The sequence below is a fragment of the Peromyscus californicus genome, unplaced genomic scaffold (assembly GCF_007827085.1).
Source record: "Peromyscus californicus insignis strain IS unplaced genomic scaffold, ASM782708v3 Scaffold_12__1_contigs__length_115047231, whole genome shotgun sequence".
Lineage (NCBI taxonomy): Eukaryota > Metazoa > Chordata > Mammalia > Rodentia > Cricetidae > Peromyscus > Peromyscus californicus.
Window position 1 is genome coordinate 69,515,890 of NW_026294413.1, and position 25,425 is coordinate 69,541,314.

Below are 25,425 nucleotides of genomic sequence, written 5' to 3' on the forward strand. Positions count from 1 at the left end.
CTTTAGACAAGGTATACTGACTAGTTTTGTGTGTCAACTTGACACAAGCCAGAGTCATCAGAGAGGAAGGAGCCTCAGTTGAGGAGATACCTCCATGAGATCCAGCTGTAAGGCATTTCTCCTTTAGTGATCAATGGGGGAGGGCCCAGCCCATTATGGGTGGTGCCTCCCCTGGGTTGGTGGTCCTGGGTTCTGCCTGTCTCTGTTTATCAGGATTAAAGGTGTGCTCCACCATGCCTGGTTCTATTTTTTAAATTTTTTTTATGATTATTTATTTTATGGGGGAGGGGCATGTACCTGCCCCCACCTGTGTGTGGAGGTCAGAGACCCACCCTCTGGAGTTGGTTCTGTCTTCTACCATGTGGGGCCCAGGGATTGAATTCAGGTCATCAGGTAAAGAGCCTTTACCCACTGAGCCATTTTGCTAGTCCAGCAAATTCCTTTTACTGTGTATTGAATATTATTTTGCCACCAGCAAAAAGGAAGAGCACTGGTTAGCTTTAATAGGTGAGGGCCAAATAGGGCATGATTTTAGAGAATACAGTCTCCTTCCTTCTAGAATGAGGACATAGAGGAGCCGGGAAGATGGTGCACTGGGTTCTTAAGAGCACCTGCTCTGTGCAAGCATGAGGATCTGAGTTCTAATCCCTGGCATCCAGGTGAAATGCTAGGCATGGCTGTGTGCACTGTAACCCAAGCATGGTGGAGACAGCCTGTTGTGTCTTGAGGATGGCTGGCCAGTCAGCCTACACCAAGCACCTTCAGTGAGAGACCCTGTCTCCAATGGTTAAGACTGAGTGATCAAGATGCTCCATGACCCGGTCTAGCCTTGTGTGTGTATATGGAACATACTCTTGTACGTATATCACATACATACACACACACATATGCACACATATACACACCACACACACATATATACACATCACATACATACATCATACACATATACATATACATCTATCATACACATATAACATACACCATACACATACCCAAACACACACATCCATCATACACACCAGAAGCAAAAATAGCATCTCGGACTGGAGAGATGGCTCAGAGGTTAAGAGCACTGGCTGCTCTTCCAGAGGTCCTGAGTTCAATTCCCAGCAACCACATGGTGGCTCACAACCATCTGCAATGAGATCTGGTGCCCTCTTCTGGCCTGCAGTCATACATGCTGTATACATAATAAGTAAATAAATTTAAAAAAAAATAGCATCTCTTGGTAATGTGACTCACCCAGAGTCACACACCTAGATGGCGCGTTATGACTCCTGAAGGTGAATGAAGGACCTTTCACCTCTTCCCATTACCCCTTATCATAGTGACACCATCACAGGTAAATGACACAGGCTTACTCATTGTGAGAAAAGCACTTTGAAATGACGATTTGGGGAGACTGAGGGACACAAGCAACAGAAATTAAAACTGTTCTGGTTTGTGTTTGTTATGTTGTTAATTAGAACTAACTGTGGCCAAAGTGCCCTCAGAAGCAATTTCGAACAAAACAAAAGAATGCTCTGGAAGAGGGTTCCTCCCCTTGAAGGGCACAGTCTAGCCAGGGAGACAAACACACACATAAAATGGCTTGAGATTATAAGCAACTTGTCAAGGAGAGTGTAAAGTAATTGATGGTTATGAATAAAAGACCTAATATCCCAGGGTACAGAGTGCTGATGAGCGAGGCTTTACAGCTTGACTGCAGATCAGGAAGTGCCAGCCCACAGTAGAAATTCTGTTGCTAAGTGCAGAGTCTATGTATAGAGAGGTCTGTTGTTATTATTGATGCTGGGAATTGAACCCAAGGCCTTGTGCATACTAGTACGAACTCAATCAGCCAGACTATCCGGTGTGTGTTAGGGGACAGTGGTTCTGGAACCTAGTCCAAAGCCAATACATCCTAAAGACACACTCTACCAACTAAGCTAACCTCCCTTGCCTTTCTCTGTCTGTCTTTTCTTTCTCTCTCTCTAAGACATTTTCTCTGTGTAGCCCTGGCTGTCCTGGAACTCACTCTGTAAACCAGGTTGGCCGCTCTAACTCAGGAATCCGCCTGCCTCTGCCTCCTGAGTTCTGGGATTATGTGCCACAATCACCCCAACCAGACTTTTCTTTTTAACTTTATATTTTGGAACAGGATCTCAGTGAATTGCCAAGCAACCCTTCATCCTAGGGTCCTCCTATCTCAGTTTTTTAAGTAGCTGGGATTTCAGGATGGCATCATCAGGACAGGATGTTGTCCTTCTGTCTCTCAAATTTTTTTCTTAAGTTTTATTATTATTAGTTTTTGTTGTTGTTGAGATAGGGTTTCTCTGTGTAACAGTTCTAGCTGTCCTAGCCTCAAACTCACAGACATCCACCTACCTCTGCCTCCTGAGTGCTGGGATTAAAGATGTGTGCCACCACTGCCTGCCAGTTTTATTATTTTAGATTGTGTGTGTACCTACATGTGAATGCAGGTGTTCGTGGAACCTGGAGGTCTTTGAACCCCTGGAGCTGAAGTTACAGGCGATTGTGAGCTGCTCAACATGAGTGCTGAGAACAGAAATCAGGTCCTCTGCGAGAGCAGATTTCACTCTTATCTAGCCCTCAGTTTTGCTGTTGCTGTGTTCCTGTTTGTTTTGAGACAGCGTCTCACAGTGAAGCCCTGGCTGGTCTGGAACTCTCTGTAGATCAGGCTGGCCTCAGACTCAGAGATCTGCCTGCTTCTGCCCCACAGCGTCTCACAGTGAAGCCCTGGCTGGTCTGGAACTCTCTGTAGATCAGGCTGGCCTCAGACTCAGAGATCTGCCTGCTTCTGCCCGTAAAGGCTGGGATCAAAGGTGTATGTTGGTATGCCTGGTCATTTATTTGACTTTATTTATAATTTATGTGTATGTGTCTGTATGGGCATATAACATGTGTGTGAGTGCCCATGGAGGCCAGAAAAGGGCATCTGCTCCCCTGGAGCTAGAGTTACAGGTGCTCGTGAGCCTGGAAGTAACCGAATTAATTCAGTTGAAAAGGCATTAACAGTGCTCTTGAGAAAGACGTGTGTGTGTGTGTGTGTGTGTGTGTGTGTGTGTGTGTGTGTGTGTGTTTAAAAGGTGGCTGAGGGGGTGGTGCACACCTGTCATCCTCATCCTGGCTCTTGAGAAGTCAAGGTGAGAGGATCAGAAATTCAAGGTTGTCCTTGACTACATAGTGAGTTCAAGGCCAGCCTGAGCTACATGAGACCCTGTGGAGGAGGGAAGGAAACCCCCAAAAGCAAACAAAAAAGTAAAAATCATTCACAATAAACATATACCAAAATCGTATGTACAGAATAATAATATTTGTTCTTTAAAATGCCTGTGCAGGATAAGCACTAGGGATCATGCTGGCCCACACCTGTACTCACAGCACTTGAGAGTTTACGGCTTGAGGCTTGTAAGTTGAGGCCAGTCTGAGCTACCTAGTGAGATTCTGAGGAACCCCAACAGGGCCCATGGCAGCTGTCACCACCTAGCAGGGCAGCTTATCCCCACTTTCTGCATCTATTTGTGTACCCTGAGTGCCGGGTCCAGTCAGCTTAGGAACTGAATCGGTTGGACTTCTTTGTGTATTCCTTTTTTGGCTTGTCACAGTCCTCACCGGTATTAAGGCTGACCTTCACACAGTGCACACCTGCCCCGTCCTTGTAGACTTTTAGGTCAATAATTCCTCATTTGGATGATTCTAATGGGCTTCCCAGGCAGAAAACCTTCCATTATTAACTGCTTTTGTTGTTTTTGGCTTGTTTTTCTGAGACAAGGTCTCACTGAGACAGGCCTTGGCTGTTCTGGAACTGGCTGTGTAGACCAGGCCAGCCTCAACCTCATAGAGACCAGCCTGCCTCTGCCTCCTGAGTGCTGGGACTAAAGGTATGAGTGCTCATCTCATTATTAACCACTTAAAGGAACCATAACATTCATTTTGCAATGCCTACCACACCCCAAAAGTTCACTCCAGAATCATCCGTGCTTGAGTATTTTTAATACAGGGGAGTTGGTCATGATGAACTTAAATGCAGTAACCTCCTTAGCTATCATGAGTGCATCCTATAAATTAGCTGAGCTAAATTTCTCACTGGTAAATAGAATATGGAGTGTGCAGTCAACTGCTAGCTTCCTCTTGCTTTGGTTTTTTCTATCAGAAGGCTTTAATCTCAGGAGGCGTTTCAAGATCACAGTGTAAATTCTTCTCAAGCATGAAACACCAAATGCCCTTGGGATGGCCTACTTCTCCTAGTTAGTATATGAATTTTAAGGGAGAAAACCTTGTTCATCAGCAACTTAGCTTGCTTACTAGCTAAATATCTATGTCTGTCTGTCTGTCTGTCTACCCACCCACCCACTCACCCATCCATCCATCCATCCATCTATCTGTCTGTCTGTCTACTACTTATCTAATGTGTATGGGTGTTTTGTTTGCACATATTTCTGTATATCACGTACATGTGGTGCCATGGAGGCCAGAAGAGGGTGTTGGATCCCCTGGCACTTTAGTTTCAGAGTCTGAGCCACCATGTGGGTGTTGGGAGTTGATCAGGGTCCTCTGGAGGAGCCACGAATGCTCGTAAATGACTAGGCCTCTCTTCAGCCCCCTAGGGAAATGCTTTCCTCAGCATGGTGCATGCTTTCAGTCAAGTCACAACAGCACACAGTTACAGCGGCAACTGTGTGCATTCCGCTTCAGGCCTGGTTTTTCAAAAGCCTTCCTCTCCTGAAAAAGTCCCTTCACAATCTCATAGTCCTCTGGCAGAAATTGTTTCAATCTGTCCTGTTTTTTGAGTCAATTTCTTTGCTTTTCGTTGAGATCCAAAACTTCTATCAGGGCTAGTTGATATTCCAGCTCTCAATAGTGTCTCAGGGTAAAGCAGGCTCACTGCGATCTGTGAAAATCTGTGTAACAAGTTCTGGTAAACAGCCAGCAAGCCCTTGAGGCTATCAGGGGCAGGGCTTAGAATTCCCTCAGAAGTGCTAAGCTATTGCCGAAATGGTACATTATAAACATCTGTCTTGAAATTTTCATTTGAAGTCAAAGGTTGATTACATATTTTCTTTTACCTGTCTTGATTTCTTCTCAAATCGTGCACTTACAGTGGCCATGACATTTTCTAGCTTAATCATGAATCTTTGTCCCTCTGAATACCCTCATTTCCAGTGAATGCCTTGGAAACAATTGCCTGACACTCGTTCCTCAGTCCATAATGTATCTATCAGATACCGTCTGAGTGGTACAGCTGATGTTCATAACTTTTTCTGAACAAGTGATTTGTAAGCAGACTGATCCTGAAGGCTTTTGTTGTTGTTATTTGTTGATGTTGTTGATTTTGTTTATTGGGAGCCACTAAGTCTAGTCAGTCTTTGTGGGTGCTGTAGAGCATCCATCTCTGTCTCTCTGTCTCTCTGTCTCTCTGTCTCTCTCTCTCTCTTTTTCTGAGACAGGGTTTCTCTGTGTAGACTTGACTGTCCTAGAACTAGCTCTGTAGACCAGGCTGGCCTCGAACTCACAAAGATTCACCTGCCTCTGCCTCCCAAGTGCTGGGATTAAAGGCGTGCGCCACCACTGCCCAGTTAATTTTTGTCTTTTTGAGCAGGGTTTCATCACAGTCCAGGTTGGCCTTGAACTCGAGACAGTCTTTGGCTTCACCCTCCTGAGTTCTAGAATGGCAGGTGAGAACCGCCATGCCAACCCACGGCTGTTTTCATGTCCGAGCTTTGCAACTTGTCATTGAAAGGCCGTCCTTTAGTGTTGAGCATATTGGACTTCAAGGCTCCCTCCCTTTAGTATCATTAACAGAATACTAAATACTGGCTGGAACTCTTTCTTTAGTTTTGTTTCCTGTCTAGGATTTACAAAAATCCTGTAAATTTCCACTCTTTTCTGCAATTTTAAACAATGCAACAAATCCAAGTCTGAAAGGTTAAGTAGACTTTTCTCAGGTTCCCCTTTCCATGTATCTCCAAGCTAAAATGCACAAAGGTTTTCAGAAGCCTGGGTTAGGAGCAGTGTCTTGAAAACCTTAACCGAGAATAGATGCTCTGCCTGGTTTTTTTTGTCTTGCATCGCCCCTACAGCCTGGCCGGAACCTAGCTCAGGCGTAGTCTTGGCTTCATCATTAATGAGCAGTTAAGAACTGAATGGTGGTGCTTTGTACATGGAGTGTGGCAGAGTAGAAGGTGATTCACACAGCCCAGGGAAGACAGCAGCCTACAAAGGCCCAACATTTCTTGGACCAGTAAAGAAAGTAGGGGGACCAGCGCCGAGGGAGTGTTGGAAGCTCATTCTGTCAACCGGTGGGTGCTGTTACATCCTGCAGTGCAGGTAGGTGCTGGGGGGGAAGGAGGAAGCTCTTCCTTGAGTACAAACCCAGATAAACCAAGGCTTTTAGAGAGTTCTTGTTACCCTCAGCCACAAAGAGGCATCACCAGGCTGTTCTTGTTGGTGCATACATTTGATCTCAGTAGCCAGGGCCACACAGCAAGATCTGTCAAAATAATTATGGTGATCAGACCCCACAAAAGAACACATCTTAATTTTATTCCACTTACATACAATCCTAGAAAAATCCACCTTGTAGAGCACTCTGGCCTCAGCTCACAGAGATCTGCCTGCCTCTGCCTCCCCAGTGCTGGGATTGAAGGTGTTTACTATCACATCCAGCCTATAGTTTTGTTTTATTTTCTTGGTCTTTTGAGACAGGGTTTCTCTGCATAGCTCTAGTTGTCCTGGGACTTGCTCTGTAGACCAGGCTAGCCTCACAGAGATCCGCCTGCCTCTGCCTCCCAAGTGCTGGGATTAAAGGTGTGCACCACCACTGCCTGGCTCACACTATAGTATTTTTAATTTATGTGCATGTATGTGTCTGTGTGTGTGTGTGGAGGCTCACAGAGGGCAGAAGAGGGTGTTGGATCTCCTGGAACTGGAGTTACAGGTGGCTGTGGGCTCCCAAAAGTGGGTGCTCAGAATGAAACTTAGGTGTTTTAAAAGGGCAGCAAGTGTTCTTAACTACTGAGCCATCTCTCCAGCCTTGTTTATTTATTTATTTGTTTGTTTGTTTATTTATTGACAGGGTCTCTTTAGGTAGCCCTGACTGTTCTGAAACTCATTATGTAGATCATACTGGCCTTGAACTCACAGAGATCCACTTGCCTCTGCCTCCCCAGTGCTGAGATTAACGGTATTTACCACTATGCCCTCTCTTTTTATTATATTTTTATTTTTAAATTTGACTATTTACTGGGGTGAATAATCAAATGTGAATGCAGGAGGATCAGGAGTTCAAGGCTAGCCTTGGGCTATATTGGTAAGTTTAAGGCTAGCCTGAAATACTTGAGGCCTGTCTCAAAAATAAATAAAAACCAATCATGTATGTATGTATGTATGTACATGCCTGTCTATCTATGTCGCTGGAGATTGAGTCCAGGATGTCACACACTCGTAGCAAGTTCTCCATCACTTGGCAATATCCCCAATCCCTCTTATCTTTGCTCTTAATTCATGATCTCACTGAGTTGCCCAGGCTGGCCTCAAGTTTGGGATCCTTTCTGTTTCAGCCTCCCGAACGCTGGGAATGGTGGTGTGGGTCGCAGTGCCGGACACTGAGGAGTTTTGGAGGGTGTTCAGTAACTGGTTTGTGATAGTGAAGAGTTACTACAAAACTCTTTAAATATTTTGTGCCGAGTTGGGTCGTGGTGGTTCCAGCCTTTGCCTTTAATCCCAGCATTCGGAAGGCAGAGTCAGGAGGATCTCTGTGAGTTCCAGCCCAGCCTGGTCTACAGAGTGAGATCTAGGACAGGCACCAAAGCTACACAGTGAAACCTTGTTTTAGAAAAAAAAAAAAATTTTTTTTTTTGCCAAAATACTAGAATGAGTATTTAAAAAAATGTGTGGGAAAAGGCGGTTGACAGGAAGCATGCTATAGAGGTGGGGTTCTCGCTCAAGGACACGGGGTGGGGGGGTGTCCGATTTGCATTCCTTTGCTGAAGTTCCATTTTTGCTCGTTTTGTTTTGTGAGACAGGGTCTCTCTGCATCGCCTTCACTGTCCCAGAAGTCACTATGTGGACCACGCTGGCCTTGAACTCACAGAGGTTCATGTCTCTACTTCCCAAGTGCTGGGATTAAAGTCTGTCACCATTGGGCCTTTGCTGCATTTCTGACAGCTAGGAGGCTCCTCTAACCTCCTAGCCCTCTAGAGTCTAGGGGGTGAACTCTCTCGTCTCAAAGAAAGCTCACCCATGAACCCCTCCCCCCCACACTTTCAGATGACCCAGGGTCCTGCCACCTACAACGCAGCCATACCCCATCTCTGCCTCAATTTGCTGGACTCTTTCATTCATTCTAAATGTTTTCAATTTTTTCTCTCCTTTCAGGTAGAGTGAAAATAAGATTTATTTCACAGTCTTTCCTATCTATTTCTGCAGAGAAATGTCTGTCCCCTCTTGAAGTTTCTCTGGTATTTATAATCTAAACTGCCCTTTCGACACCTATTTACTGCCTTGGATTCTTTCCTTCTCATGTGTGTCTTCTCAATAGGCTGTGAATTTCCTCAGGGTAGGAATTAGGTCACATTTATCTTTGTGTCTCCCAAGGCACTTAATAAAACACCTCACTTTCATAGTCTTTTTTAGCCATTATCTCATTTGATCTTACATCAATGCTAAGAGATTGGAGTAACCAGAAACGTGTTATCCCCCTTTTGACAGGAAGGAGAGCTGTAGCCCAAGGTCTCATGGCCTGAAAGGGACTAAGAGGGAAGAGATAATGGCCTATGGAGGTCTGTTCAATGCCAGGCTTCCACCACTATCTTCTCCATCCTTCTGGAAGGCAGACTTCTGTACCTTCACCTCCTCAGGGCCTCGTGTGCTTCAGAACCCCTCAGCCAAAGCCTTGTAGTTCAGTATTTAAGAACTTGAAGACTTGGGAGATGAAATTTTAGTAGATGCTTGCTATTTTGTCCTGAGCACTGTTTGTGTGTAGGCCTGGCATTTAATGAGGCTGCGCTGCGGAACTGAGGGAGCATAAACAATTTTTAAAAGCCTTGGAAAATGACAGGGCACTCTAGCATTAAACACGAAACATGGCAGCTGATGCTCTGACCAAGGGCATAAAATCTTTCTGCACTGGATCGTTCCTCTGTGTATACTAGTGGAAGCCTCTACTTCTTCCTTTTTTGGGGGGGGCGGGGGCGGGGACAGGATCTCTCTATGCAACCCTGGCTGGAACTCTCTAGGTAGACCAGTCTGTCCTCTGCCTCCCGAGTGCTGAGGTTAAAGGCAAGCACCCTAGCTCGTTCTAAAGGAAGAAGTGAACAGTTCCATCTCCTAGCACACTTTGCTCCACTGTATCTGTTTGTTTTCTTATGTAAGAGAAACAGCTCAACCATTGCTGTTTTAGAAACCTGGGTTTGATTCTCAACACCTACATGGTGGCAACTGTAACCAGTTCCAGGGGATCCGAGAGCACCAAGCACGGAAGTGGTTCACAGACATTCAGGCAAAACACCCCCAACACATAAATAACAGTAAAATAAACAGAGCTTGAAAAAGAGAGCTAATAACTTTGAAGCAGTTTATTTCATATAAAACTTTCACTCTGATGAGGGTGGGGGGGGGGGGTGGCAACTTCAACATGGTGCCCAGGCCGGGCCTTGAACTCAAGATCTTCCTGACTCAGTCGCCGGAGCAGGTGGAATGAAGGACGAGTTGAACACCACCACGTCCAGCTAAACATCTTATATCCTAAAATAACTCACTTCCTGATTGGGTTCCCTTAGTTTTGTAAAACCAGTGTAGGCAGGAGTAGGGCTTGAATGAAGAATGAGAAATAAAGGGGAGGACAGGGCCGTTAACTTGGCTGAATGGGTAAAGGAGCTTGCTGCCAAGCCTGTGACTTGAGTTCCACCCCTGGAACCTACGTCTGGGAAGAACTGACGACTCCCGCAACGTCTTCTGACCTCCACAGCACACACAATCAATAAAACGTGATTAAAAATAAAACAAGGGGAGGGCAGAGGAAGCTGGGCTAAGAAATTCAATAGCCAGGGGAGATGGCTCAGTGGTTAAGAGCACTGACCTCTCTTGGAGAGGGCCTGAGTTCAAGTCCCAGAACCGGCATCTGGCGGCTCACAGGCACCTGTAATATCGGTTCACAGGGCTCTGACTCCCTCTTCTGGCCGGCGTGAACACTGCACACGTGTGGCGCATGCGCGCGCCCACTTGCATAAATTAAAAAAATAAACCAGCCGTGGTGCGGGAGCGTGAGACCTTAACTCAGCGCCGGAGAGGCAGAGGCAGGCGGATCTCTGGGGTTCCAGGCCAGCTTATAAAGCGAGTCCCAAGACAGGGACAGCCAGGGCTACACAGCGAGACCACAGCCAGACCATATATATATATATATATATATATATATATATATATATATATATATATATATATATATATATATATATGAATCTAAAACCAACAGCAACAACAACAACAAAAAAAACACATCCAAGAGGAAGCCGGTAAAGGTGCGATTTGTTCGAGAACCACCTAAGCTCCCGGGCTGGGCCGCTACCTCTAACTACAGCCTTCCGAGCCTTAGCCCCATTAAACCGGTAAATTGCCAACTTCCAGGCGGTTGAGCCGAGTGCGCGCTCCCGGGGCGGGGCCTCCGTTCCCGCCCAGCGCAGCCCCGCCCCGCCCCGCGGCCCGGCCGATTTCAGACTGGTTCCGCCTACACTCCTGGCGGGATCGTCTAACCCCGGCAGTCCCCGGCCTCGGCGCTCGGCCAGCGAGGTGTGCAGGTTTGCTCTCGACGTCCGCGAGCTCTCGCGGCGAGGCCGCGCTCGCCCTCCGGACTCCTTGGCGGCCCAGACGGTAGGTCGGCGGCGGAGAGCGCGTTCTGCATCTTGATTATCTCGGGCCTTGTAAGGGTCACCTCTTGTGAAAACACCTGGAAAATCAATCTGCGTCCAGTGCAGCGTGCGGGGACGGCTGGAGGGCTGGAAGCTGGCCACCCCCGCGCCTGTGACTCCCGCAGCCCGCGCAGGGTGGGGTGCAGGGTGGGGTGCAGCCTGAGGTCCTGTCCTGTGGCCACTGAAGGCCGGCGGCTCGGCTGAGGACCCCGAGCCGGTTGAAACCCCCGTGGCTGTGTGCCTAACCGGCCCTCAAAACTTTATTTGAAGGCGTAGCTCAACAATAAACTGAATTGGTAAAACTGAACTTAACTAAATAGCTTTTGTTGACAAGTCGATTGTTATTCATTCATAATGCAAGGTAAGAATCGTTATCGCGGTTTTGCAGGTGGAAGAGGGTTGGCACCAGAAAGCGTTTCCCTGAGCCTCACACAGAAGCATCGGGGTGGCAGAGCCACAAATTAAGGCCTAGCATCGCGCTTCCTCAGCTGCATCAACGTTACAAAACAAACGACTAGTTGCTTTCATGTGACTCAGAAAAGGAGCGAATAAACCAATGTTCTGTGGACCTGAAGCGTTAAGTCCTAATAAGCTTCAGGGTCAGCCCTGCTTCGGGCTCAGCCACCTTTTGGAGGTCAGCGTGGAGCAAACACCGGGAAAGAATGGGCAGGCGATGTTTATGTTCCTGTTCAGTTTCTCACTGACCTCTGTTGATGACATTCCTTCCAAGGCACTCCAGGCTCTAGCAAAGCACCCATAGTGTGTCCACTCTGCAGTCTGCAGTACACTGTTGTGCCCTCCTCCTCTAGGTGCACTTTACTAGGGCTGTTATAGGAAAAGCGGTTGTGGTTCAACTGTCTGCCACTCCTGTCCCCAGACAAACAGCTCTTCCATGAGAGGACAGAGTCAGAGAAGCGCCACAAACCAGTGAGATGCTCCATAGCTGAGCTGTCACTGGGGAAGAGGCACACTTGGACCCCCCACTCCCCAGTTTACTGGGAACATGAGTGCAACAGTTTGTAATGCTAGGGGGCACCCAGTGGACTGGGTGGGGTGGGGGTGAGGCAGCGTAGTTTCTTTAGAAAGAGACATTTTTTTGGACAGCTTGGGAGACATTTTGTTCTTTCCTTTTTCCTTTTCCTTTTCCTTTTTTTTTTTTTTGAAACAGGGTTTCTCTGTATAGCTTTGGAACCTGCCCTGGAACTCGCTCTGTAGACCAGGCTGGCCTCGAACTCACAGAGATCCGCCTGCCTCTGCCTTCCGAGTGCTGGGATCAAAGGTGTGCGCCACCACTGCCAGGCAGACATTTGATATAGCCCTTCTCTAGAAGAAACATCTCTGAGCAAGATATGGGGGTGCACTTGGGAGGCAGAGGCAGTCGAAGATCGGAAGTTCAAGGCTTGCCTCCGTGGCACGAAGTTTGAGACCAGCCTGGGCTTGTGAGACTGCCTGAGGTAGCGTGACCCAGAGCAGCCGGGGGGTTGTTCATCTTGCAGTTTCCTTCCATACAGGTACCACCAAGAAAGTCAGATGGCATCTGGAGATTTCTGCTCACCTGGAGAAGGGGTGGAGATCCTGCAGCAAGGTAAGGGTAGATGTCTGCAGAAGGCGTCTCCAGGGCTCTTGTCTAGATCCTTGCCTCCCGGGATGAAAAGGGTGCATCCCCCAATTCTGAGGAAGGTAGAATTCAGGAGGCTCTGGAGGACTTGGTTTGAGAAGCGGGTTGGACCAACTGTTCCTGCGGATTCATAATCCACTTGTGCAGTAGATGCTGCGTGCCGTGATGTATTGGCAACATATTGCCAAGGTAAGGGTGGCTGGCCTGTCCCTTAATGGCTTCTTTCCTGCTTGTGTGTTCATGTTTCTCTTGTAGCCCAGGCTGGCCTTGAACTTCTGATTCTCCTGCCTCCACCTCACAGTTCAGAGATTATGAGTGTGCACCGCCACACTCAACTTTCTGCCTGCAAGTGAAAATAAAAGATGTTATTCCCTAAAATGACTTAGGATATAATAATCCAAAAAGGAAACATCTTCATGTTTGGTAGGTAATGGTAAAAGACCACAAATTCAAAGCCAGCCTGGGGCTACATAGAACACCTTAAAAAAAAAAAAAGATTCTAGTAACTTTGTGTGGATGAGGTATTTTGGTTACTGGTGATTTGTACTAAAGTCTCAGTCTCTCTCTCTCTCTCTCTCTCTCTCTCTCTCTCTCTCTCTCTCTCTCTCTCTCTCTCCCTCTCTCTCCCTCCCTCCCTCTCTCAGAGCTAGGAAGCAAACCAAGTCCTCAGCAAGCACGTGCTCCACCCTCTACTCCTGCATTCCCGTTTACCAAGACCTTAACTTTGGAACCAGGGCTGTAGCTGGTGGTTGAACCCTTGCTGGGGCTGGAGAGACGGCTCAGAGGTTAAGAGCACTGGCTGCTCTTCCAGAGGTCCTGAGTTCAATTCCCAGCAACCACATGGTGGCTCACAACCATCTGTAATGAGATCTGGTGCCCTCTTCTGGCCTGCAGGCAGAACACTCTATACATAATAAATAAATAAATAAACAAACACTGTATACATAAATAAACAAACAAACAAATTAAGGGTTGGAGATTTAGCTCAGTGGTAGAGTGCTTGTCTAGCAAGCGCAAGGCCCTGCGTTCGGTCCTCAGCTCCGGAAAATAAATAAATAAATAAATAATAAACAAACAAACAAACAAATAAATAAATAAATAAATAAAAGATGAACTTTAAAAAAAAAAAAGAACCCCTGCTTAACGTGTCCCTGGCAACTTTATCAGACACTTGTTTCCCCTTGGTTAATACCCTCATAGATAAAGTAAATACTTGCTAATCTGAGCATCATTTCCGGTTTATTTGTGACTGTGTTTTGAGGCAGGGCCTCACAAGGTAGCACAGGGTCCTCTGGAAGTCACTTAGCCCAAGCTGGCCTCGAACTCCTAATTCTCCTTCTCCTGCCTCAGTCTCCAAGTGTGTGCCACCACATCCAAATACTTGTTTTATATTTATTTGTGTGAGCGCTGAAGCGTGGTGATCAGAAGACACATTTCAGGAGTCGGTGGTCTCATTCCACCGTGTGGTTTCCGGGGAGTGGACTCAGGTCATCAGGCTTGGTGACAGTACCCTTAGTACGAGCTAAGCCGTCTAAACAGCAACTATTTGCTTTTGACCCTGTGTTCTCAGACTGATTTCAAACTCTTGGATTTAAAGGACCCTCCTACCTCAGTCTCCCGAGCAGCAGGGACTTCAGATGTATGTCATTGCCCTGGCTTTATTTTTCCACTTAAATCCCATTTTATTTACAGAATTTCCCTACTCAAAGCCAGGGTTGTCTTTTGTTTGTTTGTTTGTTTCAGAAGTAAGTGATGTTATGCCCAATTAAAGCAAGGAGTCCATGTGTTTGCTTTGTTGTTTTTTTAAGTGTGTGACAAGCAGTTTCCTCCTTGTGCCCTGACTGAAGAGGACCTGATTCAGAACCCGTATTTCAGCAAACTGTTGCTCAGCCTCTCACAGCATCTGGATGAAAGTGGCTTAAGCCTCACCCTGGCGAAAGAGCAGGCCCAGGTAAGGCCCCTGGGAGAAGGGATGGAGGGAGGAAGGTCAGGGCCTGGAGAGAGAAGAGTCTCAGACGGGGGTTTTGTCTTGTTTGGAGGCGTGGAATGAAGTTCGGTTGCATAAGACAGCATGGCTGAGGTACGAGATCTTACAGAGAGTCATCCAAGAGCTGCTTGTGGACTACTATGTGAAGGCACAAGACACGAATCTGACGTCGGAAGACAAAAAGGTGAGGCCGAAGAAGTGAGGTAGTGTTGGTTACAGCGATGAGAGCCACCAGGGTAGCGCTGTGGCAGCTTGGGACTGTTACCCAGGGCTTGGGAGGCTGTGGGAAGAGCTGCAGTGTGGACATGTGAGGCCAGCCTGGGCAACACAGTGAGACCCTGTAGGAAGAGAGGAAAGGAGGTAAGAAAGAATGGACACAGGGAGAGAGGAAGGAGGTGAGGGGGGTGGAGGGAGAGAGGAAGGGAGTTGGGGGGCGGCGGAGGGGACCTAAAGTGGTGACTTGAGGACTTTTCAAAGTGTGAGAAGAGGTGCACGGTGGGGTAAAAGAAGTGGGGATGAAGTTCTTTTTGTTCTGTTCTTTTGAGACAGGGTGTAACCCTCACTGTGTAGCCCTGGCTGGCCTGGAACTGGCTATGTAGACCAGGCTATCCCCAACCTCACAGCGATCTGCCTACTTCTGCTTCCTGAGTGCTGAGATTAAAGGCCAAGTCAAAAGTTGTTTGTTTTTTGAGACAGGGTTTCTCTGTGTATCCTTGACAGTCCTGGCACTCGCTCCGTAGACCAGGCTAGCCTCGAACTCACAGAGATAGGCCTGCCTCCTGAGTGCTAGGATTAAAGGCATGTGCCACCGCTGTCCAGCTAAGTCAAAAGTTGTTTTTTTTTTTGGTTTTTCGAGACAGGGTTTCTCTGTGTAGCTTTGCGCCTCTCCTGGAACTCACTTGGTAGCCCAGGCTGGCCTCGAACTCACAGAGATCCGCCTGGCTCTGCCTCCCAAGTGCTGGGATTAAAGGCGTGCGCCACCACCGCCTGGCAGTCAAAAGTTTTATAGTTATCTTTTTTTTTTTTTTTTTTTTTTTTTGTCTTCTCAGTTTCATGAGACCCTTGAACAGCGACTGCTTGTGACTGAACTCACACAACTTTCAGGGCCTGGCCAGGAGACGGAGATGCCCCCACTGCTCGGGCTCGAGAAGGCTGACCTCCTGGGGCTCATGCCACCCTCACAGGTGGGAAGCAGACACTGGAGCAAATCTTTGCAGTTCTTGTATCTCAGTTGTGCCTCGGTCTCTCCATCTCTTCCTGCAGGGTCTCGTGTGTTTAATCAGGTTGGCCTTGAACTTGGAGCTTCCTGGTTACACCTCCCAGGTGCTGGGCCTGCAGGCATGCACCACCATGCTTGATTTGTGAGGTCCTGGGGATCAGACCCAAGGCCTCTTGTGTGCCAGGCAAGCACTTTACCTTTCTCACACAGGTCGTCCTATGGTCAGACTCAAGAAAAACCTTACATACAAGAACGGGATATCTGAAAAACTACATCTAGCACTGCATTTTGTTTTTGTTTGAAACGAGAGCATTTACGTGATGTTTGGATGCGCTGGGTGCTCCGTCACTGCCCTCTCGGGTTTAGCTGGTGTTCCTTCCCAGAGTCCACGTCTGAGTCTGTGACAGACAGTTTTAGACGCCCCATTTGCCCAACCCCGGTAGTGTTTCTGTCCGTCTCGGTGCTCCAGTTACTCGTTCTGTGCTTGGCAGGGCAGCCCTGTTTGCACCAGGTGATTCCTGAAGGAGGCAGGCCTCAGGGCCTCCGTGGCCACACAGTGTGTGCGTCTTACTGAGATACATCTTAATGAGATGCACAGATGAAATCCCCATGGTCATCTTGCTCTGCCACTCAAGCAGAGACTGAAAGAGTGAAGTGTAGTGTTGTTATAAAATCATGTTGAGGCTGTTACACTCTCCTTGCTCACTCTCTCATTTTCAGATGTATACGAGTGTTTTGCCTACATGTATGTCTCTGCACCACACGTCTGAGGAGGCTAGGAAAGGGTGTTGGATCTCCTCATGTTGCTTTCTCTACAGCACATCAGCTGACCTGAGCCTGCTGCCACCTTGCTGCTGAGGCCAAGGCCCGGCCGACCCTTGAGTCTTGTGGCCTCTGCTGCTGCCCCAATGTCTGGAGCCAAATGTTTTTTTAACTAAGTCTCTATCAGATGCTGGGATGAAAACCCACTAGCTCCGAGAGGCAGAGAAAGCAGCAGGATGACCTTCCTCTGAGGTCATCTCAGAAAGAGGGTTTCTCCTACACCTTCCGAAACAACAAACAAAACCTCTTCCAACCGGATGTCCCTCCCTTCTACTTCCTGTGGGTCTCTCTCCGACCTCCCAACTTTCCCTCACTGTGTTTGGTTACTTCAGTCAACTGGTTGCTTGCTCTGTCTCTTGATGTATGGTTGATTTTATGTAAATAACGAAATCTTGGGGTTCACAGTGTGATCAGATATCCTGCAACACCCTGGTATTTCAAAAGTAGAGACTGCTACTGGGAGGTGGCCCAGTGCATGAGCACATACTGCTCTGGCAGAGGACCTGAGTTCAGTTCCCAGGACCAACCTGGGGAGGATCATAATTGCTTGTAATTCTAGCTCCAGGGGTTCTGACACCCATTTCTGGACTCCACGGGCACCTACACTCCCGTGTACATGTTCTCCCACAGACGTAAACTTATAAATAAACCTTTAAGAAGAAATCCTAACGCCTGGGAGGCAGATGCAGGTAGATCTCTATGAGTTCGAGTCCAATCCGGTCTATATAGCTAGTTCTAGGCCAGCCAGAGACACACAACACAGTAAGACCCTGTCTCAGAAACAAAACAAAGTGAGTAGAGGCTCATGCCTATAAACCCAGTGCTTGGGGGCTGAAGCAGAGTTGTGAGTTCAAAGCCAGCCTGGGTCTGTGTAACAAGTGTATCCCAGAAAACAAACAACAAAGCCAGGCGGTGGTGGTGTACACCTTTAATCCCAGCACTCGGGAGGCAGAGGCGGGCGGATCTCTGTGAATTTGAGGCCAGCCTGGGCTACAGAATGAGTTCCAGGACAGCCAGGGCTATGTAGAGAGGCCCTGTCTCAAAGAACCAAGAAATCAACGACAATAAGAAAACAATAATCATAAACAGATAAATAAAATGATAACCTCCAGTAGCACTCTGAACATTGTCTAGGCACTGGGTGCTTGATAGTTTCATTGTATCAGCTTAAACCACTCCCAGGGATGGGGAGATGCCTAGTGGTGGAGCCCGTGCCTAGCATGCCCAGGGTCCTGAGTTCCATACCCACCATAGAAGAACAAACAGAACCATTGGTAGGATTTCACTGTATGGATATAGCATAATTTGCTTGCTTAGTGTTAGGATTTATGTTTTGGAAATAGGGTCTCATGTAGTCTCTGGCCTTGGTCCCCCAAATACCTCCATCCCATGCTCTCTGATGCCATTTCTTTGGTTATTTGTGAGGCGGCCCGTGTCCTCAGGCCCATTAGCGAGGTGTTCCTGGTGCCAGTGGTCTGTGTGCTCTCTTTAGGACTTTGTGTGGATGAGAGCTCGGCTCCAGCTGGAGGTGGAGGAGCAGCTCAAGAGGAAGAGCTTCACTCTGCTGTGCTACCACGACCCCAGTTCAGGTGAGAGCCGCCTGTCCTGTCCAGGCTCCTTGACTGGCCTGCTTTTCAGTTTGATAAGGGTTTGAGACAAGTCTGAGACAGGGTTTCTCTGTGTGGCCCTGGCTGTCCTGGAACTCTCTGTAGACCAGGTGGGCCTCGAACTCACAGAGATCCGCCTGGGAGGCTTAATATTAATTATAAATGCTTGGTTGGTAGCTCAGGCTTATTACTAACTAGCTCTTACATTTAAATTAACCCATAATTCTTATTTATGTTTAGTCACGTGGCTTGGTACCTTTCCTTCGTAAGGCATTCTCATCTTGCTGCCTCTTCCTGGCAACTCTGACTCCGCCCTCCTTCCCATCATTCTCAGTTTGGCTTTCCTGCCTAACGTCCTGCCCAGCTTCTGGCCTGTCAGCTTTTTATTAACCAGTGAGAGTAACACATATTCATAGTGTGGAAAAGGATTGTTCCACAGCAGTTTTCCAAGTGTTGGGATTATTGGCATGACCCACCATGCCCAGTTTTGACTACTCTGACTGAGACTTTAGAATCAGAAATGTTTGTTTCCTAGGTAGTAGGATTAAAACAAATACTTTTATAAGGACTCCTTTTAGTTGTGAAGGTGCTGAGCTGGGTGGCGTCTTCTCACTTCAGGAAAAGATGAATTGCTTTCTCAGAAGGATCAGAATGGCGGTGAGCACAGTTCAGTGTATCTGTGCCTTCCTCATCTTTATTTTGTGGAGTACAGGCTGTAGAGATGTTCAGTGGCTAAGAGTCCCCTGCTCTTTGCAGAGGACCTGAGTTCGATTCCCAGCACCCATGTCAGGAGGCTCACAGATGCTTAGAACCCCAGCTCTATGAGATCTGGTGCCCTCTTCTGGACTCACACGTGCACAAAGCCGTATACACATGTGTACACATAATTTAAAAATACAGAACACATAAATAAAGGAATAAATAAGCACATAAATAAAGGCTTGGGCTGGAGAAACGACTCATCAGTTAAGAGCAGTTGGCTGTTCTTGCGGAGGACATTCCCAGCAGCCACAGTGGGCAGTTCACAACTGCCCGTAACTCCAGTTCCAGGAGCATTGTGATACCTCTGGCCTTTGTAGGCACCTGTACTCACATGGACACACACACACACACCCCTATTACATAATTAAAAAGAAACCCAAGTAAGCTGGGTGTGATGGCCCATGCCTTTAATCCCAGCACTCTGGGACACAAGCAGATGGATCTCTTAGTTTCAGGCCAGCCGGTCTTCATAGTAAGTTCGGAGGCAGCCGGGGCTACACGGTGAGATCCTTTCTCAACAAACAAACAAAAACACGGGACTACCTAGCTCCCCAGGGGCTGTAGCGGGTTGATTACTTTGAATTCCTGGGCAGCCTGGGCTACAGCGTGGGAGAGCCTAACTATAAGATGCAGACACTGTTAGAAAAGCAGGAAAGAGGAGCTGGAGAGATGGCTCAGTGGTTAAGAGCACTGGCTGCTCTTCCATAGGTCCTGAGTTCAATTCCCAGCACCCACGTGGTGGCTCACAGCCATCTATTGTGGGGTCTGATACCCTCTTCTGGCGTAAAGTTGTACATGCAGATAAAGCATTCATATACATAAAACAAATTTAAAAAAAAGAAGAAAAAGAAAAGCAGGGAAGAGGGAGGACTTAGGATCTAGGACAGGGCATTAGACAAATGTCCTGTAAAGCTTTTGTTTTTTCCAAAACAGGGTTTCTCTGTGTAGCCCTGGCTGTCCTGGAACTCCCTCTGTAGCCCAGGCTGGCCTTGAACTCACAGAGATCCGCCTGCCTCTGTTTCTTGAGTGCTGGGACTAAAGATGTGCACCACCACTGCCTGGCTGACGGAGGCCCTTGTAGGGTGGTATCTACTGGGCTTTCCTGTCCTCCTGTCTCTGCCCAGATACTGATGGAGAAACGCTGAAAGCCGCGAAGGTGTGGAAACTGTCAGAGGTCCTGGTGGGAGAGAAGCAGCAGTGCCTGGAGGCCAAGAGCCAGCAGAAGGAGCAGCTGGTGCTGCTGGAGAAGAAGAGGGCTACCTACTCCCAGGTTTGTTGGGAGTGGCCTGCTCTCCTGGTTTGACCCCCAGGAGCCCTTCCGGTAAGCCAAGGCTTCTCATGACTTGCTTGTCCTTCCTCCCGGGGCTCAGGTGCTTCTCCGCTGCCTCACCTTGCTGCAGAGACTTCTGCAGGAGCATCGGCTGAAGACTCAGTCTGAGCTAGACCGCATCAATGCCCAGTACCTGGAAATCAAGTGCAGTGCCATGATCCTTAAGATGAGGTGAGCTGTGAGCCTGGGTTCTGTCTCCCTGCCACTCCTCCACCCGTTTCCTCATCTCTCTTCACCATGCCGAGTACCAGTGGGTCCCAAGAAGTGTCACCCGGCAGTATAATTAGCCTTTCTTTGTGGTACCCAAAAGCTTTCTACTCTCAAGTATTTATTTTTTCTTTTTTTTTTTTTTTTTTTTTTTTTGGTTTTTCGAGACAGGGTCTCTCTGTGTAGCTTTGCGCCTCTCCTGGAACTCACTTGGTAGCCCAGGCTGGCCTCGAACTCACAGAGATCCGCCTGGCTCTGCCTCCCGAGTGCTGGGATTAAAGGCGTGCGCCACCACCGCCCGGCTCAAGTATTTATTTTGTAGCCTTTTACTCTGAGGTCAGTTGCTTGGGGATTCATGGTGACTTTGTCTATCTCATTTCTATATTTTGATTATGGCTAGCTACTCTGGATTTTTTTTTTTTTTTTTTTTTTTTTTTGAGATAGGGTCTCACTATGCAGTCCTGGCTAACTGGCTGGCCTGGAACTCACTACATTGGCCAGGCTGAGTTTGAACTCAGAGATCCACCTGCCTCTGCCTATTGAATGCTGAGGTTAAAGGCGTGCACCACCACAGCAGGGTTAACTGTTCTTTTTTAAAAATTCTGTTTCAATTTATTTTTATTTTGTTAGGTGTGTGAGTGTTAGGATTGCATGAATGACCTCTGGTGGCCACAGAGATCAGAAGAGGGTGTCGATTCCCTGGAACTAGAGTTACAGGCAGTTGTGAGCTGCCTTGTGGGTGCTGGGAATTGAACCTAGATCTTCTGCAAGAGTAACAAATGCTCTTAACCACTGAGCAATCTCTCCAGCCCCCAATTTATTGGCCATTCTTTTTTTTTTTTTTTTTTTTTCGAGACAGGGTTTCTCTGTGTAGCTTTGCGCCTTTCCTGGGACTCACTTGGTAGCCCAAACTGGCCTCGAACTCACAGAGATCCGCCTGGCTCTGCCTCCCGAGTGCTGGGATTAAAGGCGTGCGCCACCACCGCCCGGCTTATTGGCCATTCTTAACTGTACTTTAAAAGAAGTTTGTGGGCTGGCAAGATGGTTCAGAGGTTAAGAGCACTGGCTGCTCTTCCAGAGGTCCTGAGTTCAATTCCCAGCAACCACATGGTGGCTCATAACCATCTGTAATGAGATCTGGTGCCTGGTGCCCTCTTCCGGTGTTCTGCATGTACGCAGGCAGAACACTTTATACCTAATAAATAAATTTTTTTTTTTTTTTTTGGTTTTTCGAGACAGGGTTTCTCTGTGTAGCTTTGCACCTTTTCTGGATCTCACTCTGTAGACAAGGCTGGCCTCGAACTCACAAAGATCCACCTGCCTCTGCCTCCTGAGTGCTGGGATTAAAGGTGTGCACCACCACCACCTGGCTTTAATAAATAAATCTTTAAAAAAAAATTAGTGTGTGTATGTCCCACAGTGCATGTCGAGGTCAGAGGACAAGTCTGTGGATCCAGTTCTCATCTTCCTCCTTTACATGGGTCCCAGAGATTAAACTCAGTTGTTAGGCTAATGCAGCTAGCACTTTTACCCACTGAACCCTCTTGCTGGCCCCTAAACTCTTGTTTGGTTTGGGATCTTCCATAGAGCATTTCTTTCTTCCCTCTGTCAGGATGGAGGAGCTGAAGATTTTGTCTGACACTTACAGTGCTGAGAAAGTGGAAGTGCATTGTCTCATTAGGTAAGAGCCCCTAAGAACCAGACACAGCTCTTCACGGCCTGTTCCCAGGCTCTTCAGATGTGTTCATGGTGACATGTTTCTGTACTTATCTATTTTCTGAGGACTTACGTCCTTCTGTTGAACTTTCTCTGCCGGGGCTCTTAGGGACCGTTTGGAGGGAGCCATTCGCCTACAAGAGCAGGACATGGAGAAGTCGAGACTGGCCCTGAAAACCTATGAGGTCCTGGGAGAAGACTTTGAGAACCTGGTGAAGGAGTACACCCAGCTCAAACTGGCAGTGGAGAACAAGCGTTGGGCTCTCCAGGAGTTTAGCAAGGCCTGACCACTGCGTTGGGTGTAGGCAGAGCCAGGAAGCATGGATTCTACATGGCCACCACCTCCTCTTCCTGCTCAATGGACCACCTCCCCTGTAAGGGAATGTGGGGACACTTGCTTAAAACACTGCAGTCATGACAGCCTCCTGGTTTCCTTGTTCACAATGACTGGGTCTCTTCTGAAAAATGTAGCTATCAGATTTATATAATTTTATGCATATCTGTTTGCATCAGTCCTATGTAATATTATTTTCTGAATAAAGTAGTAATATTATGTCTTAAGATTTTAGTCATTTTCCTTGCAAAGATAGAAAAAGAGCATTGAAGTGTGTGTGAGTATGGTGGTTTGAGTAAGAACGGCCCCCATAGGCCAATATATTTCAATGCTTAGTTACCATGGATTTGATAGGATTAGAAGGATTAGGAGGTGTGGCCTTGGAGGAAGTGTGTGTGTTGGTGGGAGGGGGGTTGGGGGGTGGCAGCAGCTTTAAAGTTTGAAAGCCCATGTCAGGTCCAGGGTCTCTGCTTATGGATCAGGACGCAGCTCTCAGCTACTGCTCTAGTGTCACGCATGCCGCCATGCTTCCAGCCATGATGTTAGTGGACCTAACCCCCCAGTTAAATGCTTGCTTTCTTAAGAGTTGCTGTGGTTGTGGTGTCTCTTCACAGCAGTAGAACAGTGACCGAGACAGTAAGGCGGAAGAACTCAGTGGATCCAAAGATAGAGCTGAACTGGAATCCTATCCAAAGGTAGATGTGCCAGCCTGCCCTTGAGTCCCAGTGGAAGAGAGGAAGTGGATTCGATCTGGACCTGTCTACACTCTCCAGAGGAGTGCTAGGTGCTCAGGAAGACTGGAAACTACTTCGTCACTGTGGTTTGCCGTGGGGGCAATTATAATAAAGCAGCCAGCTGCTCTTCTCCCTTTACCACAGTGTCTGTGCTTGAAACTACTAGCAGCCCTGCGACTCAGGCCTTAGCCTGGGGAGAAATCCCCCAGGCTATGGCTCCCTTGCTGATGCCGAAGGTCATTCTAACTAAATCTCTTAGCGTTCTAATACAACTCAAGATTCAAAGGCCAGGGTGAAAACCTGCAGCTCAGAGAGTTAGGGCAGCAGCTGGCTAACTTCCTTAGCTGGCCTCCCCAGAGGCCTCCCTCCTTCCACACTACCCCAGCTAAAAAACACATGCTCCGCCCCTCCCTGCCACTTCCTGTCAACTAGTTCCTAATCCCGCCTCTGAGCCCAAGTCAATTTTACTTAACGCAAATGCAACCCATCCTTACATAGTTAAACAAATACAGCATAAACAAATGTTCCACAGCAGCCAGGCATCCGGCTCATCCTCGGACACAGCCATGTATGCTCCTGTGGCATAAGGACTTAATGCCTCTCCAAAAGTAAGAGTGGGAACCCTGAGGACACAATTCTACAGTCCGCTTAGTGAGGCCAGGCAGGGGTCTGCTGGTGTCAGCTTGGGAGCAGGGCAGGAGCAGAAGGCTTCACTCGGAAGCTATGAAACCCTGGTCCAGAGCAAGCACCTGGAGCCTTCTGCTGAGGTCAAATGAAGGTCAGGACTGGCCTAGGAAGAACCAAAGTCTTGTACTTTACATTAAACCCTTCTGTAAATGGTGCTAACTACTATCTGTACACAAATGTTGGTCCACGGAAGCAATTTCTCTCCCACACTGTTTAGAGAAAGTTTTATCTATAGAGACATTGAAAAATAGCAGGATGAATACCAATATATTTTAAATCTACATTTGATATTGATAACATTTTGCTCTTTTTTCTGGCTCCTTTCCTTCCCCTTTCCCTTTTTGCTTAAAAATTAAAGGCCCATGCCTTTAATCCTGGCACTCGAGAGACATAGGCAGGTGGATCTCTGTGAGTTTGAGGCCAGCCTGGTCTACAGAGTTAGTTCCAGGACAGCCAAGGCTACACAGAGAAACCCTGTCTCAAAAAAATAACCAAAAAAAATTATTTTTATGATTTTATGGATGTGGGTGTTTGCCTGCATGTGTACGTGTATCATCTGTGTACCTGGTGCAGGCAGAGGCCAGAAGAGTCTGTCGGATCCCCTAGAACTAGACTTACAGACAGCTATGAACTACCATGTAGGTGCTGGGAATTGAACCCAGGTCCTCTAGAAGAGCAGCTAGTGTTCTTGACCACTGGGCATCTCTCTAGCCCCGCCCCCTTTCCCCCTTCTATTAAAGATTCAGATATAAATATATACATTTTCCCTGAACCATTTTACAGGAAGTTACAGATTCCAGGAGGCAACTGTTAAAAACTAGGACATTCCTCTGTATAACGAATAAAATTGTTATTCATAAAAGTTAATAATTCCGTAATGGCTATTACACAGGTCATCAAATTTCTCAAACTTCTTTTCCTGATCTCAGGTTCAGTAAAATCTAATGTCTTACGTTTGGATGTCAGGTTTCATTCATTTCTTATTTAAATTAGTATTATGTGGTCAAGGCTGGCCTCAGATTCATGGTCCTCCTGCCTCAGCTCCTAGAGCTGGGGTTGTGTGTATGTGTGCTCTCCTCCTATTTCTTCATATGTTTAATGTGACAAGGTCTCACTGTGTAGGCCAGGCCAACCTTCAGTTCAATCCTCAGGCCTCTGCTATGTGCTGGGATTACAGGTGCGCACTTCCTGGTTAACTTTTCTCCTGGTCTTTTTCTTTTCACCTTCCTCCCCCTCCTCCCCACTGGGGAGTGAACTCAAGAGGCTTGTGCCTGCTCAGGAAGCACCCTACCACCAAGCTGCAACCGGCGTTTTTTGGGGGAGGGTATTCTTTGGTGGAGGGCAGAAGCTTGTTTTCATTTTGCTGGCATGCACAGCATACCTGTGTACCACATCAGTGGCCAGTGCCTGTGGAGGCCAGAGGGATCAGATCCCCTGGAACTGGAGTTACAGATGGATGTGAGCAGTCATGTGAGTGCTGGGAACAGAGCCT

The 25,425-nt window shown here is 47.5% G+C and overlaps 1 protein-coding gene across 1 annotated transcript; it reads left to right on the forward strand.

Moving 5' to 3' along the window:
- Positions 1–10,535: 10,535 nt before the first annotated feature.
- Positions 10,536–22,739, forward strand: Haus4 (HAUS augmin like complex subunit 4). Its single transcript, XM_052733252.1, has 10 exons — positions 10,536–10,872; positions 12,422–12,495; positions 14,337–14,479; positions 14,568–14,699; positions 15,565–15,699; positions 18,049–18,145; positions 20,050–20,195; positions 20,296–20,426; positions 22,075–22,143; positions 22,288–22,739. Exons 2-10 carry the CDS (start codon positions 12,441–12,443, stop codon positions 22,463–22,465), a joined length of 1,086 nt encoding a protein of 361 aa, XP_052589212.1. The 5' UTR covers positions 10,536–10,872; positions 12,422–12,440; the 3' UTR covers positions 22,466–22,739.
- The last annotated feature ends 2,686 nt before the right edge of the window (positions 22,740–25,425 follow it).